We start from the raw sequence: 25,471 nt of genomic DNA, 5'->3' as shown, positions 1-25,471 counted from the left end.
AGGGGATGGTTCAAATGGCTCTGAACACTATGGGACTCAACTGCTGTGGTTATCAGTCCCCTAGAACTTAGAACTACTTAAACCTAACGAGCCTAAGGACATCACATACACTCATGCCCGAGGCAGGATTCGAACCTGCGACCATAGCAACAGCGCGGCTCCAGACTGGAGCGCCTAGAACCGCACGGCCACCAGGGCCGGCTGAATTAGGGGAGTCACACCTGTCCTGCATCAATTCTGCATGGCAGATTAACCATAAGGGCTGGTTTGCAGGACAGTCTGTACGCAGTTTTCACATCCATCTAGGTGAATATTGGGCGGGTGCCGTAGTCCCACCTCAGTTACACTATTCGCAAACATTTGGAAAAATATTTGCACATTTTCACAACTTAACACTAGACGCAGACAGGAGGGGTACACAAATTCCATATGAAGAAAAATGGGTAGTGACAGTGCATCCAGCCATCCTCTACCACTGCCATTGCCAAATCCACATTAACATGCTGAAACCCCTGAAGATATGGGATAAGGACAGGAAAAAGAAGAAAACAAAGATTTATGTAATTTATAAATTATCTAAATTAATTGTACAGAACTCTCAGACACAAGAAATTAAGCCAACAAAATGAGAATTAAAAAACTATTACACTTTACACAAAACTGAGTAAACCAAAGAAATTTAAATACCATAAAATAAACATAGCAAAATAAATGGTCACTGACACATAAAAAATGTAGTAAGATATTTACTGGAAAAATAGCACATTAAACACACTAAACATACTAATATATCATGGAAGGTTTAAAGATACAAAAATCAATGTATAGACAAGGCACATGCAAATGCTGAAATTGTTGCTAGGTGTTCGGATAATGTTCCTCTTCAGAGCTGCAGAACCAGTACAATGTAGAATGTAGTCACATTTTCACTCTTCCTAAATTACAGCAGTACAAAACATGAACTGCTCCTTGCTAGCACATTACATAGAACTATTCTGCAGTATAATCCAGAGGTAAAAACTTACTCTCATTTATAATTTGTCCTATAGTAGCATGTTTCTTACATACTCAAGTATGTGGTACTAGTCAGATACCGGTAAATGTACACTTGTCTAAGATGGGTTACTTCTGTGATGCCAAGATTTCAGTCATGTCCCCTTTCTGAAACACAAATGTTTCATGTGAAAACGGCTACAGTCTGAGCAAATATTCAGCACATATGTCACAGCAGGCAGTCATTGTATAATCTCACTTACATACATACACACTGTGAATGCACAAAAGTGTTTTAGGAGCTTTTTTTATAGAAAGTTTCTTTTTTAGTTTTATTTAGAAAAAATACTTGTTTGAAAAGTAAGACCACAAATCTCAAAGCTTGCTTGAACCCAATAGTGCTCATATAACTTTGCCCTCTTCACAGCTGTGAGACAGCTTACAGAACCTGTTAAGATTTTAACATGGAATCCATAGTATTGTACCACCTGACATGCCTCATGTACAGGAATGACCTAGACAGGAAACAGCAGTTTCCATACATTAAAATAAATTGGATGTTCCATTTATCCATCTTAACATAGTTACATCAGCACTAACACACACATTCACAGTTGGATCTGGTGACATTCTTTCTTCCAATGTACATGTAAATGTTTTATTGTGTACAGATATTAAAATAAAAGTCCATTATACCACAGCTGCCTACTGTATTGACAGTTGCAGCAACTGTACACTAGTTTGCTGTAGATTCAGTATTGTATTCCTCTTTTTATTCTCAGCTTATGTTTATGATATAGTTAGCAGCAACCCATCTACTCAGTACCTTATCAACTCTTACCTCCTCGACTTCTGCCATGGCTCTTACCATCACGGCCCGCACCATTCCACTTACCAGCCCGACTTTCCCCTTGTCGATTAGCATAATGACCATTACCATGGTGACCACCAGACTGATTACCATAATGAGCTTCACCATGTCGATTACCCCTATGGCCTTCACCATGTCGATTACCATTATGAGTTTCCCCATATTGATTACTGCTATGACTTTCACTATATTTATTACTATGAAGCCCTTTGCCATGTCGATTGCCATAATGACTTCCACCATGTTGATTACCATGATGACCTTCACTGTTTTGATTACTGTAACCTTCACCACGCTGACTGCCATGGTGACTTTCACCATGTCTTTTTTTGTGATGACCTACACCATGCTGGGAATCAGGTCGTTTTTGCTCCTTGTGTTCCGCGTTAGAATCTCCTTTTTGTTTTGATACAGATTTTGGGTGTTTTATCTTTTTGTTTTTCTTGTCTTCTGCCGTATGAGGCTCTCTGTTCTTATAGTCATCTCTCACACTAGGTTGTTGTTTAGTATGTGGCTGGATTGATCCACCTCCAAACAGAACTGTATTTGGTTGGCCACAATTTCCATCACCTTGCCTTCTTGCATGTTGATATACAGAACCATTAAAATGTCCTCTTCTGATTCCTTTCTCATTGCTCCTACCACGCTGTCTACTTCCTTGTGAATGTGGAAATTCACTGACATTTTCTTGTCTTGATGTTGATGCCACTGATCTGGTGGTATATGCTGCTGCATTCCCACGAGTACCTCTAGGAGCTCCACGTCCTCTTCCTCTAAATTTTCCTTGAAATTTTGTTGCTTGTTGGTTGTATTTTGAGGAAGTGCCAACAGTTCCCAAAGTATGGAACAACGGAGGTCCCTCATAATACATTATTGTATTAGTTGTCAGAATAGGGGAGAAAAGTTCCTTAACTGACCCTCTTTCTGAGACTTTATCTATTTCTTCATTTGCTGAGCTGATGTAGGAAGAAGCATCTTCTTCATCTGCACCACTGTCTGTTTCATCATCACTGCCCGTTTCTTCATCACTCACTGTTTCATCACCACTGTCTGTTTCTTCATCACTCTCCAGTAGCTCACCACTATATGTTTCATCAGCACTCCCTGTTTCATCACTCAATTCACTGTATTCCTCACACGATGAACTATGCATGCTGTCTGTTCTTTGACTAGAAACTGCTGATATTTCTACATTTGCTCCTTCATCTTCTTGGAAGTCTGTTATGGTTTGTTGTGTTGTAGAATTTAGTGTCACACTGCTTAAAGGCACAGTAAAATTTTCAGTAGTTAGTTCCTCAGACTCACAGATACTATTGCTTGATGTCTCATACAATAAGCTACCCTTATTGTCTGCTGTTTGACCAGAAACTGATGGTGCACCCTCTACACCTGTTCCGTTATCTTCTTCAGCAGTTGTTGTTACTGCTTGTTGTGTTGTAGAATTTGGTGATGCACTGCTTAATGGCACAACTGAATCTTCAGCACAGAGATTCTCTGAATCACACACGTTACCACTGGATGTCAATGGTGCATCATTTGCCACTCCCAGAGGAATATGAGACTGGTTTGGTGATACATCGCTGGTGCCCGTTCCTCCAATGTCATACCCTACAACATTAGGCACTGACTTATCTGCAGCTCGTTCCTTTGGCGTCTGACCATTCTTGTCCACAGCTCCTTCATCTGCTCCAGCCCTGACGAGAGCCTCCCAAACATCGCACGATGTGAGGGTTGCTGCAAGGTGAAGAGGCGTTTCCTCATCCACTGTCTTCACATCCACGCTAATGCCAGCTTCCAGTAAGATCATAACAGCAAACAGTCGACCCCTGCTGGCAGCCCAGTGTAGTGCTGTCCAGCCAGAAGCAGACTTTGCATGTTTGTCAGCACCAGCGTCCAGCAGCAAGCGGACAGCGTGGGCACTGGGGCTGGTGGCAGCCTCGTGGAGAGCAGTACAGCCATCAGCACTTACATGGTCCACAGGCACACCCTTTGCCAGCAGAAGCTGGATGCAGGCAGTGGAACCACTCCTAGACGCATAGTGCAGAGCCGTTCTCCCTCCATTGTCTGTGGTGTCGGGAACAGCGCCAGCATCTAGAAGTATGCGCACGGTGAAGTCGTTGGAGTGGGCTGCTGCTTCGTGTAGTGGAGTCATGCCGTGGTCATCGGCAGCACTGACTGCAGCGCCTGCTGCGATGAGACAGCGGACAGTTGCTGGGCAGCCAGAGCGAGCCGCTTCGTGTAGTGGGGAACGGTTGAGTGGCAGCTCAGCTTGCACCAGACCAGGGCTCTGTTGAAGGGCGAAGGTGAGCAGTCTCACCAGCCTACGCCTGCAGAGCTCGCCAAAGATCAGTGCCGCACGTTCCGAGTCCTGTAGCTTCCTCTTCGTCACAGCTAAGTCACTCATAGAGGCTCCTTCAATAAGAATCATTTCCACAGACTCCCAATGCTCCGTTTCCTCTGCGAAACGGACAGGTGACCAGCCAAGAATTTCATCTTTGTCGAAGCTGCGCAGCAGTGTGAGAGTCATATTACCACAAAGGTTCCTGCAACACAAAACTGTTACTTAGATTTCAGACCATAAATTTACCTATCATGCAGCTACTATTTATGGCAAAAAGAGGCAATATGAAACATTGGGTACTGCAGAGAGGTATACATTAAACAAGTTCTCTTACTGTCTACTAAAACCAGGGACAAACAGTCTGCACAAAATATTGGAAGTACTGAGAAAAAAACCTCTCAAAATGACCTCACGTAATAAGCCTCTTACTGGAATTACTCATTTTTGTTTTGCAACAGACGACACCAATATCCTTTGCAGGGAAATTTATAATATACGAGGTGCGACAATAAAGTAATGAGATTGATTTTCTTTGCAAGATGTGGCAACCCTGCAGGCTTGCATAAGCACAATATCTTTGACCTTGGCCTATAAGCTGCTTCCAGTCCAAGCGGCACATCAATGCAACTGCTCAGTCATGAGTTGTGCTGCAGGAAGTTCACATGTGTTTGTATCTCTCGTCACAGAAATGGAACCACATAATATTGCACAATGGTATGCCATTTCTTTTTGCATAAATTGGGTGAAAATGCGATGACAACTTACGGTAAGCTTCAGAAGGCTGTTGGAGAGGAGGTTATGTCAAGAGCTCAAGTTTTCATTGGCATACAATGTTCAGTGAAGGCAGAACGAATCTTGAAGATGAAGATCACAAACATGCTTGTGTGCTTCTTTGATTCCAAGGGAATTGTTCATAAAGAGTGGGTGCCTCCTGGATAAACAGTTGACCAATATTACTACAAAGAAATTTTAGAAAGGCTTCATAAAAGAGTTCTTCGTGTCCGTGCCAACATTGCTGATAATTGGATTCTGCATCACGATAATGCGCCATCCCATATTGCTCTGTCAGTACAGCAGTTTTAACCTCAAAACAAATATCAGTACTACCACAGCCACCTTATTCACCAGATATCGCTCCGTGCGACTTTTTTCTATTTCCAAGAGTCAAAACGGTGGTCAATGGGCAACATTTTCAGGCAACATAAAATGTGCAAAAAGCTGTGACGAGGGACTTGGAGGATATTACAGAAGCTGAGTTCCAGAAATGTTACCATCAATGGCAGAAGTGCTGGAAAAAGTGTGTGCAATCAGAAGGGAACTACTTTGAAGGAGACAACACTAAATTTGGCTAAAACGGTACCGGTACTCAACATTGTTTTTTCACATCAGTCTCATTACTTTATTGTCGCACCTCGTATGATGTAGAAAGTCACTCAAGATAGTAAAAACTTAAGAACTGATAAAGTGAGTGGAATATTGCATTCTTATTTGTGCTCTTAATGACAAAAGAAAGAATAGCATTATGTCATGTAGGAACTACTAGCAAACAGTTTTTAACATTTTTTAATATTTAAGGAATCATTTGATTAAACAGCACAAAAATTTCAGTAACTCCAAAGTAAACCGTACCTAAAGCATTGAAAATCAAAGTTATAGAAAACTGGGAAATAGGCCTATGTAAGTTCATATAGCCCCTACAGCACTGTAACAGTCCAGCACTAAGAGCCCTTCATTTTGAGACATCTGCTCGTCCTTTTTTTTCTTCCATCTACTCGCTTCTTAATTTTACGTATTTTCTTTTATCATCTTGCTTGTCTGAAGGAACAGACACTGGTGATGATCTGGAGCCATAGTAATATGAAATTTTGTCGTAACTGCGAATATTTTTGACATCAGCTGTATTAGGCATGGAAATCATACCTTTGGTGACACATGAAAATTTGTGCCGGCCCGGGACTGAAATCAATGGAGGTTTTAATCCGTGCTGGAAGCGTTCAGGGGGAGCCGAATGACCCAGGCAACTGCTCGCGATAAGCGGCAAATCTAGTTTCGTGTCCCGGTCCGTCACAAACTTTCACATGTCATTAATAAGAGTGATTACTATGCCAAATAGAGCTGATGTCAAAAACATTTGCAACTGCTGTATCTTCGCTTTCGCAAGACGTATCTCGTCAGTAATGTTAAGTGCAGCGATCATTTTCTCGCCAGTGTCCATCTGTAATTCTTACTTATCTCTAATCACTGAATACATAACTCCAAGATTCAAGATCTTTGGCTGGCTCTAAGCACTATGGGACTTAACATCTATGGTCATCAGTCCCCTAGAACTTAGAACTACTTAAACCTAACTAACCTAAGGACAGCACACAACACCCAGCCATCACGAGGCAGAGAAAATCCCTGACCCCGCCGGGAATTGAACCCAGGAACCAGGGCGTGGGTATGCGAGAACGCTACCGCACGACCACGAGATGCGGGCTTCAAGATCTTTATTCCTACAAAAATACACTACTGGCCATTAAAATTGCTACACCAAGAAGAAATGCAGAAGATAAACAGGTATTCATTGGACAAATATATTATACTAGAACTGATGTGTGATTACATTTTCACGCAATTTTGGTGCATAGATCCTGAGAAATCAGTACCCGGAACAACCACCTCTGGCCGTAATAACGGCCTTGATATGCCTGGGCGTTGAGTCAAACAGAGCTTGGATGGCGTGTACAGGTACAGCTGTCCATGCAGCTTCAACACGATACCACAGTTCATCAAGAGTAGTGACTGGCGTATTGTGACGAGCCAGTTGCTCTGCCACCATTGACCAGACGTTTTCAGTTGGTGAGAGATCTGGAGAATGTGCTGGCCAGGGCAGCAGTCGAACATTTTATGTATCCAGAAAGGCCCATACAGGACCTGCAACATGCAGTGGTGCATTATCCTGCAGAAATGTAGGGTTTCACAGGCATCGAATGAAGGGTAGAGCCACGGGTCGTAATACATCTGAAATGTAACGTCCACTGTTCAAAGTGCCGCCAATGTGAACAAGAGGTGACCGAGACGTGTAACCAATGACACCCCATACCATCACGCAGGGTGATACGCCAGTATGGCGATGACGAATACACGCTTCCAATGTGCGTTCACCGCGATGTCGCCAAATACGGTTGCGACCATCATGATGCTCTAAACAGAACCTGGATTCATCCGAAAAAAGACGTTTTGCCATTCGTGCACCCAGATTCGTCGTTGAGTACACCATCGCAGGTGCTCCTGTCTGTGATACAGCGTCAAGGGTAACCGCATCATGGTCTCCGAGCTGATAGTCCATGCTGCTGCAAACGTCGTCGAACTGTTCGTGTAGATGGTTGTTGTCTTGCAAACGTCCCCATCTGTTGACTCAGGGATCGAGACGTGGCTGCACGATCCGTTACAGCCATGTGGATAAGATGCCTCTCATCTCGACTGCTAGTGATAAAAAGCCGTTGGGATCCAGCACGGCGTTCCGTATTACCCTCCGGAACTCACTGATTACATATTCTGCTAACAGTCATTGGATCTCATCCAACGTAAGCAGCAATGTCGCGATACGATAAACCGCAATCGCGATAGACTACAATCCGACCTTTATCAAAGTCGGAAACGTGATGGTACGCATTTCTCTTCCTTACGCGAGGCATGACAACAACGTTTCACCGGGCAACGCCGGTCAACTGCTGTTTGTGAATGAGAAATAGGTTGGAAACTTTCCTCATGTCAGCACGTTGTGGGTGTCGCCACCGGTGCCAATCTTGTGTGAATGCTCTGAAAAGCTAATCATTTGCATACACAGCATCTTCTTCCTGTCGGTTAAATTTCGCGTCTGTAGCACGTCATCTTCGTGGTGTAGCAATTTTAATAGCCAGTAGTGTATTTTTTGCTACCCATTCACAGATTATGTAGCAAACAAATCGCCATTCACACGACACGTTTAGACATTTTCCTCAAAAGCTTTGATCACTTGGATCTGATCGTTAGGTAACGTTTACGACTGTAATTTTCCTTGTTGATATGCTACTGCCGAAATTCACACTATGACTAACTAACTCCCTTCAGATAACGCGTGTGCCATGCATTATTGTTCGCTAACAGTATAAGGTGCCCAATATCACTCCTCTCAGTATGGCTAAATCATATTAAGACTGAAGCAAGTCTAAATTTTTGGCTGTGAGAAGTTCGCGATCTGTCAGCAGCTTACCGACAGTCTTGTGGTTCATATCGTTTTTCGGCTATCGTAAACTTAGTCTCGTCCTTTTCTGCACATGTCCACAAGATACAAACTTTGGAATTTCTGTCTCTCCATACACTATAACTATTTTCAACTTAATGAAACCTCATAAGTCTCCATCGACAAGGTACGTGAGGTATCTCAGATGGTAAAACATCTCAAATCTATGGAAATCTGAGAATCGCCTTCTCCTTCCCTTCCACTAATGCAACCTTTATAATTTATGGAACGCTTATGGAAATGGCCCGTCATACAGGACAAAAATCGAAAATGCCATTTCTTGATCGACCTTCGCTCCCCATTACTCTTAGGGCTATTGTCATTAATTTGTCGGAAAACGCTATCTGATTTATCAAGCAGGCATCGGTTGTGGAATTATCTGTCGTCTGTGAGACCTGAGTTTCTCCTGGCGTACACAACTTTCAAATAACTTCCGGGAATTCAGCCAGGTAACACTTTTAGCGACCGCCGATATTTCGGCGGGAGAACACCCCGCCATTTTCAAGGCAAACTGCAACGGACAGGCGACGTACATGCAAATTTGTTTGTGGAAGACTTCGAGGAGCGTGCATTGAAGTCGGCGCCTTTGAAACCCGCCTGTTTCTTTAGATACGTTGACGATACCTTCGTTGTTTGGCCTCATGGGAGGATTTGAATGTCTTTCTAGAACATCTGAACTCGATCCACCCGAACATTCGTTTTACGATGGAGGTGGAAGAGGATGGTTGCCTTCCCTTTCTTGACGTGTTGGTTAGGAGGAAGGATGATGGATCATTGGGACATGCAGTCTACAGCAAACGTACTCACACCGACTTGTACTTACAGGCTAATAGTTGTCACCATCCCGCTCAGCGTGAAGGGGTACTTCGTACCTTGGTACACAGGGCACATGTTTCTGACGCTGAGACTTTGCCAGCTGAGCTGTCCCATCTTGAAATTACATTTCGTCAAAATGATTATAGTGATAGACAGATTGAACGAGCGTGGCGCTATACACCAACTGTACATCGGATGATTGATGATAATTCTGAGTCAACACCTAAGTCTACTGCCTCTTTGCCTTACGTAGGAAACACTTCCAACAAGATCGGTCGTATTTTACGGAAATACGATGTGAAATGTGTTTTCCGACCTCCATCTAAAATTAGAGCTTTTTTGAGTTCCGTTAAGGGTGATCTTGGTCCGCGTAAGGCGGGTGAATATCGTATTCCTTGTAGCTGCGGCATGGCATATATTGGTCAAACTCGTTAAAAGGGAGAGAGGTTTCTGTTTAGACTCTGTTTGGAATCCGGCTCTCTCCCTTGTCAAAAAACAGAGGAATAGACTCAATGCTACCTCACCTGCGAATTCGTAGTCTCACTATCGATAGCTCTGACTCTGGTCATCTTTGGTGTGTTATCTTTCCTACTTCACTCCGAGAACCGAGGTTTTAAATTTGCATGTACGCCGCCTGTCCGTTGCAGTTTGCCTTGAAAATGGCGGGGTGTTCTCCCGCCGAAATATCGGCGGTCGCTGAAAGTGTTACCTGGCGGCATTGCCGGAAGTTATTTGAAAACATCTGTCGTCTGCACTCTTTAATTTCATTCTCAAGGCGTCCTTAACCTTCGAAATCGGCAAAACACGAGAAATTCTGATTAAGGATGGCATGATATTCCATTGCAGACTTTACTTGGATTATTGTAGTCAATAGCTAAAAGATAATAATAGATAAAAAAAGTACTATGTTATACGCAGTAACTTAATACTACCATATTGTAAAGCTAATTTTGATTCACTGCTGTTATTATAGCACTTCACAAATTAATGTTATCTTACTTGTCTGTTTATTTCATGCTGGAGGAATAAAACTCATGGAACCAGAAGAAATGATTGGAATTATTCTCTCTCTCTCTCTCTCTCTCTCTCTCTCTCTCTCTCTCTCACACACACACACACACACACGATACCTATATCGGCATACAGAGTTAGCTGTTTTCATGATTTAGCAAGTTTATTTGTATTTCAAGTTTGCGGTCTGATGCCCTTCCTGTCGCCAGAGGCGTCATTTAACCTGGGGAAGGGAGGTTGTGTGTGCACCTTCTGCCTGTGAATCGTGTAAACTTAATTCTGTGTGTTAAGGATGCAATCTAAGCAGACGTCTCAGACTGTTTGCGGTTGATGCTGTCGGTTATCGTGCAGTGAAGCCAATGAAAAGAGCAAAATTATGTAGACAATATACCTATATGGTGTGAACATCTCTGAACAATAAAAAGTGTGAGTCGTCCAGATGAGTATTAAAAGGATTCTGTTAAATTTTGGTTACACGCTAAGCCACATACATCTAAAGGTTGTCGATTCAACTAAGTACAAGGGATAACAATTAGGAACAACTTAAATTGGAACGATCACTTTGAACGTGCTGTGTGGACGGAGCACCAAAAAGTACTGCATTTTATTGGCAGAACACTTAGAAGATGCGACGAACCCACTAAAGAGGCTGCCTAGGCTACGCTTGTCAGACCTCTTTCGAAGTATTGCTGCACGATATGGGATCAATGTTGCCAACAGTTGAAGTGAGCTTACCACCCGTTTCAAGAGCAAAACCCGCCAGAAAACCACTAATAAAACTGCCCCTACGCTCATAATCGATAAAATTTCTACTAAAAATTGTTTTAATTATTATTAAAGGAAACAATAAGTATATTAGTGATTAGTTTCCTTTATTATTAGGTAATAAAATATTCACAATCATTAAATGAACGAACATTAAATAAATCAGCAAGTGAAGGTCAGGAACACACAAACAGTTCTATAACAACAGCTAATTATTTAAATTAGTTCGTCTCGTTCAGATGAATCATTTTTGTCTGCATCATCATCATCGTCGTCGTTTTCTTTGGTACCGATTTGTTTTACAACGTTTATTGGAATTTCATATTCGTTGCAGCATTTTCCTTCCAACCTCAAAACAGCGTATTCTTAATATAGCAGTTAAAAGATATAACTTCATTCGGTTCCTCTGTTTGTTTTTTATTACATTCATACTGCTAAATAGTCTCTCAACATCGGCATAGGAATGAAGTAGCATTAGGATAGTATTCGCAAAAGTCGCTAATTCCTCAAATCTGAATTCCCTTGAGCATCTTTAAAATGCAATACTTCATTCCAAATTTTTTTTGTGTCTTTGGTCTCGTTCCTGTTCTACAAATAAATGTGTCGCCACTGATCATCCACTCTTGTTATAAATTCTACACTTTTATTGAACTGATCCATTATATCAATTAGATTTTCTTTGTTGTGATTAAGTGCTTGTCCAACACTTATTCTGGAAATTTTTTTCATGAACGTCAAATTTTCTGGTAACCTGTTTTTTATTTCTTCAATCAGACTTACTATAAATATTATGCACCAATTACGCAACATTTCTTCGTCTTCCCATGGTAATCCTTTTTCTCATATTTCAAGCAACTGGTTTTCAAAGCGGAATCCCAGATAACACTTTCGATCGAAGAAATCACGAATATTTTGAGTAAAAATATTAACTTTATTAGCATGCAACTTTGCTGACAAGCATATCTATCAGGTTGGTCAACTCATCAAAGAGTTTGGTGTGATCTGTATCTTTCGTTTCGAAAATTTTATTGACTGTGTTTATTTCAATTAATATTGGATATAAAAATGAAATATATGCGTAATTAATCTAGTTCGCCTACATTGCACGCAATAACTCTACCGTGTGACACCTTTCGCGCACTGTAGCTACGGGAAAATGTGTTTTTAGCTCTGATCATTGCGTGTACATTCTTGATACAGCGGACACTATTGATAACCACCTTGTGTGCCACGCTTAAACTATTTTTAACAGTTCCTGTACATCGTTGATGGTTTTGTATAGCTCCTTATAAAGAGATTGTCTGGAAGCGGAGCGACTAAACCAATCATATGTCTCTTTAATTAAAAACTCCAAACTTCTCGGTAAAAATTCTTTTGCAGCAGCTGAAACAGCCAGTTGCAAGGAATGAGACAAGCAACGTACTAAAATGAGGTGTGGTACCTCTTCTTTCAATTTCGTAAATACTCAGTTATTTACTACAGCCATGACAGAGGCATTTTCTGTACCAATGCCCATTAAATTTTCAAGTAGCAGATCGAATCGTTGAAGTGTCTTCTTTATAGCAGAGACAATAGCTTCAGCATTACATTCATGTAGTTCAGCAAGGTCAGGGTACGTAGATACCATTGTTTGGCGTAATTTACTGTAATAAACTATAATCAATCACAAGTATTTATCTACAGCAATATCAGTAGATTCATCAATTAATAAGCTAAATGGTTGATCTTTCCAATCTTATTTTAGAACGTCTGTGAAATGCGGTGCTAACAGGTTTTTTGTAACTGTAGTTCGGTGCAGCTGAACTTTTTCGATATCTTTTTCATGACAGTGATTAATTACCTCTCCCAAATGGTCGACTACACGTATACCAGTACGCATGGCTGTGAATAATGCAAGTCTTGCTTCTTCCTTTTTTTTTTCATTCCCAGTGGGCTCTGAGTTAAATGCAATTTTAGGCTGCATAGTTCAACCTGCAACAATTTACTTAGTCAAAGAGTGGTCAAAGATGTAAAACCGATCAATGAATGACAAATCAATTTAAAAAGATGTTGCCCACCTTTTTGCTTTGTAGATGCTTTTCTGACGTCCCATGAGACTTCAAATGTCCATAGTGACTCCTTAAAAATATACCACGAAATTTGCACTTCGCTACCTGGTCCGAAGTACTTTCAACTTGAAACCAATCTTTTAAACGTGGATCTTGAAGCTAAGAATCCCGAAACTTTTGCGTATATTGTTGTTCCTGAAAAGTTATACATGTATGAAGTAGTGGCATATTACCATACACTTAGAATCACAATTGTGTAATGCACACCACGAACGACGACAGTCGAGTTACTTTTCCTGCGCATCTAACGTGACGCACCCTGTCTGAGCCAACAAGCGCTCAGTGGTTATTCGAAGCGACAATGAAATAAGTGAGCACCCATCGTCTGAACCGGTTGCTGCATTCCCTGCACCTGCACAAGTCGCCTTCGCTCGTAAAATGACCTATAACTAGATGCTACTAAATAGTGTTCATTCAACAGGGTATCCCCGCATGTAGTATATTGACTGCGATGGTTCGTTTGATGTCACACTGGAATGCATCAGTGTTGTCTTCGCAGTAAAAGTTAAATACTCCTTAAATCAAGTACAGCAGAAATAACGTATTTCGAAACATATAAATAGCTTAGTGGTGTAGAGATCACATTTTCAGCAACTGAAACGGGGAATTCTACTAAACCATTATAAAATCCACCAGCCAGTAGAAGCAATACTTCGCCACTAAAAGGAGGGTAGAAACCACCAGTTTTAGTGGAAAATCCACAAAGTTGGCAATACTAAATAGGATCCTTACCAGATAGGACATCGAAAAAGTTCAAAGAATAGCAGCTCGTTTCCTATTATCGCGAAAGAGGTGAGTGAGTGTCATCTGGACACGTGACCTGTGGTGGCTAGCATTAAAATAAAGTTTTTCGTTGCGGCGAAATCTTTTCAAGAAATTCTTATCACCAGCTTCCTCCTCCGAATTTGAAATACTCTGTTGTCTGCTACCTACACAGGAATAAATGACTACCGTAATAAAATAGGAGAAGTCAGAGCTCTAAAGGAAGGAATATTACAGTATAACGTCCCTTCGACATCGAAGGCATTAGAGGCGGACGACAAGCTCGGAATGCTTCAATAATGGGGAAGGAAATCGGCTGTGTCCTTTTAAACGCGCCATACCTGCATTTGCCTGAAGGGATTTAGGTAAGTCACGGAAAAGTTCATCTGGACAGTCGAATGTCGATTCGAACTGTCGTTCTCCTGAATGCAAGTTCAGGGTTCTAACCACTGTGCCACCTCCCTCGGTATCAAGAGCTCACCCGAAAAGATTAAGATGTTCGCTTTTTTCCACGTCGCATTCGGACGCTGAACGGTACATAAATAGTCAAAAGTGCTTCGATGGACACACTATCAAGCACTTAAAGTGTTAATTGTAGGGTAGTCATGGTGATACAGACAGTATTTTCTGAGACTGATATTGGGGCCCAGCCGAGCATTTATCTAAAGACCGTGATACAACATCATTCGATCCGTGACTGGCACACCTCCCTACCTCGTGCTTTTTTTTCTTTGCATCTGTTTTTTTTTTTGGTCGTTTATCTTCTGCAGTTGTGTGTGAATGTCACATGATATCTCTAATTTATTTACATTACATTACTTATTACCTTTTAACATATGCTGATACGGCAAATAATGACAATATGTGATTTCTTGTATTCCTTGAATGAGAACTGTTCTGGGAATGCGATCGGCACTAATTTGTAGTTAACGAATGAAAGAAACGGAACACTAGCGACACCATAGGCTGTGAGTGGAAACACTCTGGAATGTAGTCGCTAAGATGAATACTTTAGAGGTGCTATATTTTTACGTGTGTTGAAAGTTTACCATTTGAACTGAACTATATTTAAAAAAACACGATGTATCGAGAATGTAGAGGCCAATGAGCTGGTGCAATATGTAAAACTTATTCCTTTCAAAAACAGTTTTAAATAGAGTAGCGGCTTGTGTCCCTGCTGTAATTAGGCATGTATCATTTTGAGAGGTACAAGTATCAATCTGTTTATTGTTAAATTTGTTTCGTGAAGAGTGAGCTATACTGATGTATAAAACAAGTGCAGCCAACTTTCAATATTGTTTATTTGTGGAACTAAATAATTTTCAGAGATATAAATATTTTCTTTGGATATAAGTGTATGGATTCCCAATATATTGAGTTGGTGCACAAGCTCGTAGCATTTCTGACATACATACATTAATCCTTCTTCCATAGATCATGAATATGGCATTTCGTAATTATGTGGAATTGTCACTTGAACATAAACAAAATGATTAATTAAATTTTTTATTTATTTATTTATTTTACAGTTACTACTTCATATCTAAGAATTCATCTATTGAGAATAAGGAGTTGTCATTCAGAAATTCTTTTAATCTCCTTTAAAATGTTGGTTGGCTATCTGTCAGACTTTTAATACTATCTGAAAAATGACCAAAGATTTTTGAGGCAGCATAATTCACCCCTTTCTGTGCCAAAGTGAGATTAAATCTCGAATAGCGAAGGTCATTCTTTCTTCTATGTCATAGCTATACACTTTGCTGTTATTTTTGAATTGGGAAGGATTATTAATGACAAATTTCATAAGTGAATATATGTATTGAGAAGATACTGTGAATATCCCAAGTTCCCTAAATAAATATCTGCAAGGTGATCTCTGGTGGGCTCCAGCTATTATTCTGATTACACGCTTTTGTGCAGTGAATACTTTCTCTCTTAACAACGAATTGCCCAAAATATGATGCCATAGGAAAGCAATGAATGAAAATAGGCATAGTAGGCTAATTTGCTATGTTTATCCCCAAAATTTGCAATAACCTTAATAGCATTAGTAGCCAAACCTAACCTTTCAGCAGATCATCGATGTGTTTCTTCCAATTCAATTTCTCATCAATGCACACACCCAGAAATTTAGTTTATTCCGCCTTAGCAACCCAGAAATTTTGTTTATTCTGCCTTAGCAACAGATTTCTGTTCATAGTCTTTATTTATCAATGATGTTATGCCATTTACTGTACTGAATTGTATAAACTTTGTTTTCTCCAAATTTAGTGACAGTCCATTTGCTGAGAACCATTTAATAATTTTCTGAAAGACATTATTTACAATTTCCTCAGCTGGTTATTATTGTTGGGTGTGATTACTAGTATCACCAGCAAAATGAACTAGCTTTGTATCTTCATAAATATAGAGTGGCAAGTCGTTAATATATATTATGAACAATAAGGGATCCAAGACTGAACCCTGTGGGACACCATTCTTGATATCTCCCCAGTTTGAGGACTCAGCTGATTTTTGCACACTATCGGTACTGTTAATTTCAACCATCTGCATTCCTCCAGTTAAGAATGAATTAAACTATTTGTACACTGTCCCCCTCATACTACAATACTTAAGCTTATCTAGAAGAATTTCATGATTCCCACAATCAAAAGCCTTTGAGAGATCACAAAATATCCCAATCGGCGGCGTTCGGTTATTCAATGCATTTAATATTTGATCAGTGAAAGTATACAGGGTGTCCCATTTATCTTGACCACCCTAAATAACTGTTTGTCCAGATGCAAATTACAGAATGGTTCAAGGAAATGTTCTTTAGCTGTCAGGGGGACATCAATCAGCATGATTGTCTTCCTTGTGGCTTTGTTCTTTACAAAGACATGAACAGCAGTATGACTTTTTTAAATGGCACCCTGCATTTTTTTTTTTTTTTTTTTTGGTAATTCATTTCCTCTCCTAATGACCCATTCAAAAATGTATCACAGTGTACCATTCACTGAAAGACAACGTTATTAATTACATAACACAACACTGATGTTGACGTTCCCAGCATTAAGTGCAGGTACTCGGGGTAATGGTACACATCCAAGTGCTGATGTTGACAGAGGACAAACGTAAACATAAGTAGAATCCACACCCGTCATTCCATCAACCATCGTCAGTTGAAGAGTTGTGTGAGTAGAATGGACACCAAAGAAGAGAAGGTAGAAATGCTACTCATCTATGGGGAATTTAAGTTAGCAGAACACTAATTGCGATACTCTTTTACTTATGTATGGGTACATTTAGTACAGTAGTTAAGTACTTTTAAATACTGTTGTGTAGAGTAGGCATACAGTAAAGGTTGCTTCCTACAAATTGCATCGACATACCGTTTCTTTTATTTTTGCAGGTAGGCGAAATGCTATGCAGGCAGTGGAACTGTACAGAGAGCGATACCCTGACAAGAACCCACCTTCCCAACGGATGTTTTCTCGTCTTGTTGCGATGCTTCAGGAAACGGGAAGTTTCAACCCACAACAACGCAATCGTAGCACTCGCACAGACGAAGATACCAAAGTTACTGTTCTCGCTTCTGTTGTTATGACCCACATGTGATCACATGACAGCTTGAACACGAGATTGGCACTCCTAAAACCAGTGTACATCGTATTTTTACATGTCACTGGTTCCATCCTTACCAATCACACTTACATCAAGAATTGCATGGGAGTGATTTCCAGAGTCGTGTACAGTTCTGTCAGTGGACACAGCAGCAAATCCTCGCCAACCCGAACTTCTTCTCCAATGTTCTATTTACCGATGAATGTTCCTTCTCAAACAAAGGACAGGTAAACACAAGTAACATGTATTATTGGTCCAGCAACAACCCATGATGGCATAAGGTGGAATATCGGCGTCATCGGAGAATTAATGTCTGGTGTGGGATGCTTGGTACTACAATTATTGGCCCTTATTTCATCAATGGTAGTCTAAACGGCACAGCGTATGCCAACTTCCTCAGGTGAATTCCTCCTCATCTTCTGGATGAATAACCAGAATGCTTACGTGGTATCGACATGATGGATGTCCAGCACATAATGCCTTGCATGCACATTGTGTTCTGAACCGAAGGTATCCTGCCAGATGGACTGGTTGAGGAGGAATAGTTACTTGGCCTGCTAGGTCTCGTGATTTAAATCCTCTGGACTATTTTCTTTGGGTATGCATTAAAGACGTTGTCTATCACGATATTCCAACAACCCCAGAGGACGTGCAGGAACTTATCATGCTTGCTTGTAATTCTCTTCAGAAGGCAACACTGGAAGCAGTAAATAATTCTTTCACCCAATAAGTGCACCAGTGTATCGGTGTTCAGGGTCACCACTTTGAGCACCTTTCAATGTTCTACTCCTGGGAAATGGTACAGGAGAGTCAAAGTCAATTTTGTGTTTTGTTTTTACTTGGTTTATTTGTTTTCTGACAACTCCAACAAGTGGACGAGTATGTGATACCAGGCTCAAAGTCAATGTTGTGTTATGTAATTAATAAAGTTGTGTTTCAGTGAATGGTCCATTGTGATACATTTTTGAATAGGTCTTTAGGAGAGAAAACGAATTACCGAATAAAAATTACAGGTTGCCATTTAAAAAAGCCATGTTCATGTCTTTGTAAAAAACAAAGCTACAACGAAGGCAACCATGCTGATTGATGGCCACCTGAAGTCTAAAGAACATTTGCTTGAAACATTTTGTAATTTGCATCTGGATGAACAGTTATTTATGGTGGTTAAGATAAATAGGACACCCTGTATATAGCATTTTCTGTTGAAAAGCCTTTCTGCAAACCAAATTTACATTTTGTTAGTACTACATTTTTACAAATATGTAACACTACTCTTGAAAACATTACTTTTTCAAGAATTTTGGATAAATCTTTAAGAAGTGAGATTGGGCAGTAGTTGTTAGCATCACACCTATCCCCTTTTTTATGTAATGGTTTAACAATTGCGTATTTCAGTCTATCTGCAAAAATACCCTATTTCAGTGAGCTACTACATATGTGGCTGAGAACCATACTTATTTGTTGGGAACAAGCATTTAGTACTCTGTTCGAAATGTCATCAATACCCTGTGTGATTTTACTTTTGAGTGAATTTATTATTTTCCTACTTCCAGTAGGAGAGGTGGGTTGAATTTCAGTTTTATCAAATTGCATAGGTACTGCCTTTTCCATATACTGCCTTGCATTTTCTGATGAATAGCTGGATCCTATTTTCTCTACAACACTTAAAAAAAATGATTATTTTCTACTTCTGACTTCATCGAGATTGATAGAAATACAGTCTCAGTTGTCCTGTTTCCCTTTGAACAATATTCCGAATTGTTTTAATTTTATTATTAGATGTGCTAATCTCAGACATAATGCACATACTTCTGGACTTTTTAATAACTTTTCTTAATACAGTGCAGTAGTTTTTTAATGTTTCAGTGTTTTGGGATCATTACTCCTCCTGGCTATAAGATACATTTCCCTTTTCTGTTTACAAGATAGTCTTATCCTTTTAGTAAGCCATAGCCTTTTACATGGTTTCTTACAATTATATTTCCCTGTTTTCTTAGGGAAACTGTATTCAAATATATGCACAGAGGTATCATGAAATAGGTTAAATTTTAGATTAGCTCCATGTTCCCTGTACACCTCATCCCAGTCTAACTGTTGCGAGCTTTCCCTAAAATTCTGATTTGTTAAATCGTTAATTGACTGTAAGGATCTATATCATACACTGTAACTAGCTGTGCATCATGATCAGACAGACCATTCTTAACAGGAAAAGTTTTTATTTGATTAAATTTATCTTGGTCTATGAAACCATTATCTGTCAGTGTGTTGCTTTCCTGTACCACCCAAGTAGGAAAATCAATAATTGATGTCAAATTGAAAGAACCAAGTAATACTTCAAGGTCAAGCTTTCTATTGGACTCTTTCAGAAAATCTACATTGAAATCCCACAAACTATAATTTGCTTTCCTCTGTCTGACAGAGAGCACAACAAAGAATCCAAGTTCTTAAAAAATAGTTGAAAATTTTATGAGGACCTATACATGGCTACAATTATAAAAGTGCCATTATTTAGTTTAAGCTCACACAAGTATGCTTCTATGTGTTGCTCTATGCAAAAAATTTTAGTTTCCACATTTTTCACACTATGACAGATTTTAACATATATGGCAACTCCTTCCCTCTCCATAGTGTCTCTACTTACATGTGATAAAAGCTTATATCCTACTACATTCACCATTTCTATACCTGTGACTATATGATGTTCAGACAGGCATAGTACATCTATTATACCCTCAGTTTCTAAATCTTCTAAACAAACAAGAATCTCATCTACTTTGTTTTTTAATCTACTGCTTTTCTGATGCAATATACTAACATTACTTTTCACTGTGTCTTTATATGAATCTTGTGTCACACTAACTTTATTTTACACTGTACTGTTATGACAATCTTGTGATATTTTAACGTCTCTAGTACCTGCCTGTCTGAACTACTCATTAAGTTTAATTTCAATCGTGTCGGATGACTGGACACTGATCTTAACCTAAAAATGTACTCCCACGAGTTTCAGTCCCCCCCCCCCCCCCCCTTAAAGATTTTGCTATCATCTCAGCCAGTTTACCCTTCCCTTTCCTACTGAGATGCAGGCCATGTCTTGTGAAGTCCCACCTACCAATACCATCAACAGGAACCAAACCTATACCTGACAAAGTAGCCACCAAAGCAGCTGATGTAGCTCCATATTGAACCTCCTGACAGAACTGTTCAATTGGGGCCGACCATACTCCATAAAAGCAGGAACCAAGCCAGCATTTGTATGGTTCGTTGCACATGCTATTTTTATCTGGTAGCACTCAATATTGTAGCCCTGATCCCTATCAATATTGCTTCCCTCTCCAGCCACAACCATGTCTTGATCCTGCTTTCTAAAACCCTTTGCACAATGATCCTACATCCTCTATCACTTGGCTACGACATGCACCCGGCTTGTAAATACAGGGCTATTACAAATGATTGAAGCGATTTCATAAATTCACTGAAGCTCCATTCATTGACATATGGTCACGACACACTACAGATACGTAGAAAAACTCATAAAGTTTTGTTCGGCTGAAGCCGCACTTCAGGTTTCTGCCGCCCGAGCGCTCGAGAGCGCAGTGAGACAAAATGACGACAGGAGCCGAGAAAGCATATGTCGTGCTTGAAATGCACTCACATCAGTCAGTCATAACAGTGCAACGACACTTCAGGACGAAGTTCAACAAAGATCCAACAACTGCTAACTCCATTCGGCGATGGTATGCGCAGTTTAAAGCTTCTGGATGCCTCTGTAAGGGGAAATCAACGGGTCGGCCTGCAGTGAGCGAAGAAACGGTTGAACGCGTGCGGGCAAGTTTCACGCGTAGCCCGCGGAAGCAAGCAGGGAGCTAAACGTACCACAGCCGACGGTTTGGAAAATCTTACGGAAAAGGATAAAGCAGAAGCCTTACTATTTACAATTGCTACAAGCCCTGACACCCGATGACAAAGGCAAACTCTTTGAATTTTCGGCACGGTTGCAACAGCTTATGGAAGAGGATGCGTTCAGTGCGAAACTTGTTTTCAGTGATGAAGCAACATTTTTTCTTAATGATGAAGTGAACAGACACAATGTGCGAATCTGGGCGGTAGAGAATCCTCACGCATTCGTGCAGCAGATTCGCAATTCACCAAAAGTTAACGTGTTTTGTGCAATCTCACGGTTTAAAGTTTACGGCCCCTTTTTCTTCTGCGAAAAAAACGTTACAGGACACGTGTGTCTGGGCATGCTGGAAAATTGGCTCATGCCACAACTGGAGACCGACATCGCCGACTTCATCTTTCAACAGGATGGTGCTCCACCGCACTTCCATCATGATGTTTGGCATTTCTTAAACAGGAGATCGGAAAACTGATGGATCGGTCGTGGCGGAGATCATGATCAGCAATTCATGTCATTGCCTCCACGCTCTCCCGACTTAACCCCATGCGATTTCTTTCTGTGGGGTTATGTGAAAGATTCAGTGTTTTAACCTCCTCTACCAAGAAACGTGCCAGAACTGCGAGCTCGCATCAACGATGCTTTCGAACTCATTGATGGGGACATGCTGCGCCAAGTGTGGGAGGAACTTGATTATCGGCTTGATGTCTGCCGAATCACTAAAGGGGCACATATCGAACATTTGTGAATGCCTAAAAAAACTTTTTGAGTTTTTGTATGTGTGTGCAAAGCAGTGTGAAAATATCTCAAATAATAAAGTTATTGTAGAGCTGTAAAATCGCTTCAATCATTTGTAATAACCCTGTACTTTTGACCTGGTACCTGTCATCTAATTTCTCCTGCAAGATCTGTCCCACACCTCTTCCACAGCTACTACCTAAGAACAGAACGTTACTCCTACTTTCTACTTTTTTTTGCAAGAGTTGGTTTCCTAGTGAAAGTGTGTTTAGTGCTGACTACACTTAACATCTACTTGAGCCCCTTCCTTAGTTGACTGAGGTAGCAAGGCGAACCTATTGTTTGTGCCAATGATGAAACTGTCAGATACTGTTCTCTTTCTGTGGCCACTGTTCCTTGCTATCACTTCCCACCTGTCTTCACCCTTCTCCCCCCTTAACCTCATCAGTTCCTCTCTGGCACTATCCAGTTCAGCCTGAAGGGCTCTAATCTTCCCTTCCTGTTCCGCTATTTTCCTAACCCTTGAACATAATCTGCAATACCATGGAAGAGACCCATATACTTCCCTGATTCCCATGCACTACATTCACCCCAATGCAACCATCTGCCACAACAGCTGCAAGAACCCTAGAACTAACTTTCCTACAGCAGCTCAAACACTTCTCGCTCATGGTTGATTACAATATTTTCACAAAATTTATCTAGGCAATAACACTAATATTCTATTAACTAAAGATCACAAGAATCACTAAAGTTATGTGGAGACTAATACACGAGTATACTTTAATATAGTAACGTAATGTAGTTCAAATAACGTTAAAAATCGAAACTTGTATACCCGAAAAATTATTCCTAAGATCGTGTATGCGCGATACTTACTTTACTTGAAAGGAAATAAAAGACAGAACTTAAAATCTTTAATTCCCCGGGTAGATTCGGCACTTCAAAATATATGTGTAATGAATACAACCTAAATTCTTCACTTAATATTTAAAGAAACGTCTAAATTTTGTATGTAAACCTACGTCTAAAGTAAGCGGAAACCGGCCCTTAGGTTATGTCTTTCTTTTATTTTGTTGAGAAATACTTTGAAACGAGAGAAACCTTCAATAGATAATATAAAACGGAATGTAATCAACTTCGTTACGGTGTAATATTAACTTAATTGACAGTTATTATAGAATTAATAGCTTATCTCCACGAGCTTAATATTCAAGCGCGTGCGATCTCCGCCAGTGCTGCCAACGCGCAGATCAATAAACACAACAGGTACACATAACAGAGACTTTAGTCGTCAATAATATGTTTTCCCCCAGTATTTACACCACTCTGCCAACGCTGGGTTAACTTTTCGATTCCGCGACTGTAGAAAGTACGAGATTTTGAGGCGAGGAACCCGTCGAGCCATGTTCAGATTTTCATCCGCAAAGGAAGTTTCTTGAAGGTTGTTCGATAGAGAGGAGAAAAGCTGAAAATCTGAGGGCGCAATATCGGGTGAATAATGTGTGTGCGGAATGACTTCTCAACCCAACTCCAGTATAGGTTTTTTGTCAGAGGGCGGACGTTATTGTCGAGCAGCATCACTTCACGCAGTCTTCCAGGACGTTCTTGGACTCCATCTGCAAGACGTTGCAGCTGTTGACAATAAACGTCAGCAGTGAATGTTACACCTCGGGCTCGGGAAGCAATTCGTATTACACAACACCGTCGCTTCTCCACCAGATGAATAACATTACCTTTCGTGCATGCGTGTAGGTCTTTGTGCGGGGAGCTGCTGGATGGTTTGGGTTCAACCATTTCCTTATTTTCCTTACGTTAGCATAAAGACACCATTTCTCGTCGCCAGTAACGGTACAGGATAGGAATGATCGGTTTTGTTCACGAGCCAACTGAAGACGAGCAAACATAGATGCCCATATTTTTTTTTTTTTTAATTTGAGCATGCGGTACGCATACAACCGAGTTTTGAACCTCCTCGTTGCATAAAAATTGTCATGCGAAGGTGTAATGATCAAAGTTCATCACGTTTGTCAGTTCTCGAGTACAGTAATGTGGATCATTGTTCATTAACGCGTTTAAACGATAATCAAACGCCGAAGGTCTTCCTGAACCTGGAGAGTCACCAATGTCAAAACGATCCTCCTTATAACGAGAAAACAATTTTCTTGTCGTGCTCTGGCCAATGGCATTATCCCCATATTAATACACAGCGCAAATGTTTCCGGTTGACTTCGCTGCAGTCAACCTCTACTGAACTCAGACAGAAGAATATGTCTGGAATGTTCCAATTTCTACACAATGAACTCCATTTTCTAGCATCCACAGCTCCAGTCACTATCTCCAAATGACAACATGTAACTCAAACAGTAATAGTGGACGACAAATAAAAATGATAATCGATGTATAAACCCATAGCAACCTGAATATCAACATACAGAACAAAAATGCTACGTACTTAAGCAGTAATCTAATAGTACAATGTCTAAACACTGACCACGTAAACTAAGAACAAAATGTTTCAAATGGCTCTGAACACTATGGGACTTAACTGCTGTGGTCATCAGTCCCCTAGAACCTAGAACTACTTAAACCTAACTAACCTAAGGACATCACACACATTCATGCCCGAGGCAGGATTCGAACCTGCGACGTAGCGGTCGCGCGGTTCCAGACTGCAGCGTCTAGAACCACTTGGCCGGCGAACTAAGAACTTTCAGCAATAAAATAAACTGGATAGCACGCAGTATATTGTCACTGCGTGTTTAATTTGCAAACTGATATGTAAATCTCAAGTGAATATTTGCTGCTTGAGAAGTCCACTATTATCGATTAAAAGATCGTAATTAGTGAAGTGTGAAAATTACGACAGCTGAGGAAACTACATTTTTTTAACTTACATAAGATCAGAGAGGCAGTTTTATTGTTTAATAGTCGTGTGCATAAAAATTCCTCCCACTGCAATTGAGTAGCTCAACATTTATTTTGAAGTAACTTCTTGTCCAGGATGGAGTTTTAAATTTGTTGAAAGTGTTCATCCCCAACAAAGGTAACAGTATGGAGAGAAGAGTGTGTGTCATGTTGCTTCAGCCAATTATTTATTACTTTACATTAGGACAGAGAATTCTGTTGCTATTTTGTGCTGACTTACCGTGGTTGCCAAGTAAGTTGCTGCCTTTATCCAGACCACATAATATTTAATTTCATTAGCCCCTGCCGCAAATATACGGATTATAGACTTAGGCCTATATATGTGTTCCCTGTGCAGGTCAATGTAACTATAGAAAACCTAAAGCTGAGG

General features: G+C 40.4%; 1 protein-coding gene across 2 annotated transcripts in view; it reads right to left on the bottom strand.

The window, feature by feature from the left end:
• Positions 1-555: 555 nt before the first annotated feature.
• LOC126470733 (ankyrin-3-like) overlaps positions 556-25,471 on the bottom strand; it is a 96,157-nt gene continuing 71,241 nt past the window's right edge. Inside the window, exons 2-4 of one of the 2 annotated variants that reach the window (XM_050098748.1) lie at positions 13,122-13,307; positions 12,905-13,035; positions 556-4,407 (exon numbers count right to left, since the gene is read on the bottom strand). In XM_050098748.1, coding sequence (XP_049954705.1) covers positions 1,824-4,391 — 2,568 coding nt within the window. In that variant the 5' untranslated portion in view covers positions 4,392-4,407; positions 12,905-13,035; positions 13,122-13,307 and the 3' untranslated portion in view covers positions 556-1,823. The remainder of the gene's footprint in view (positions 4,408-12,904; positions 13,036-13,121; positions 13,308-25,471) is intronic. The other variant, XM_050098739.1, reaches the window with a different exon arrangement.

The sequence above is a fragment of the Schistocerca serialis genome, chromosome 1, assembly GCF_023864345.2.
Source record: "Schistocerca serialis cubense isolate TAMUIC-IGC-003099 chromosome 1, iqSchSeri2.2, whole genome shotgun sequence".
In the NCBI taxonomy this organism is placed as follows: Eukaryota; Metazoa; Arthropoda; class Insecta; order Orthoptera; family Acrididae; genus Schistocerca; species Schistocerca serialis.
Note: the sequence above shows the minus strand (reverse complement) of the source record. Positions and strands in the feature narration are given on the sequence as shown.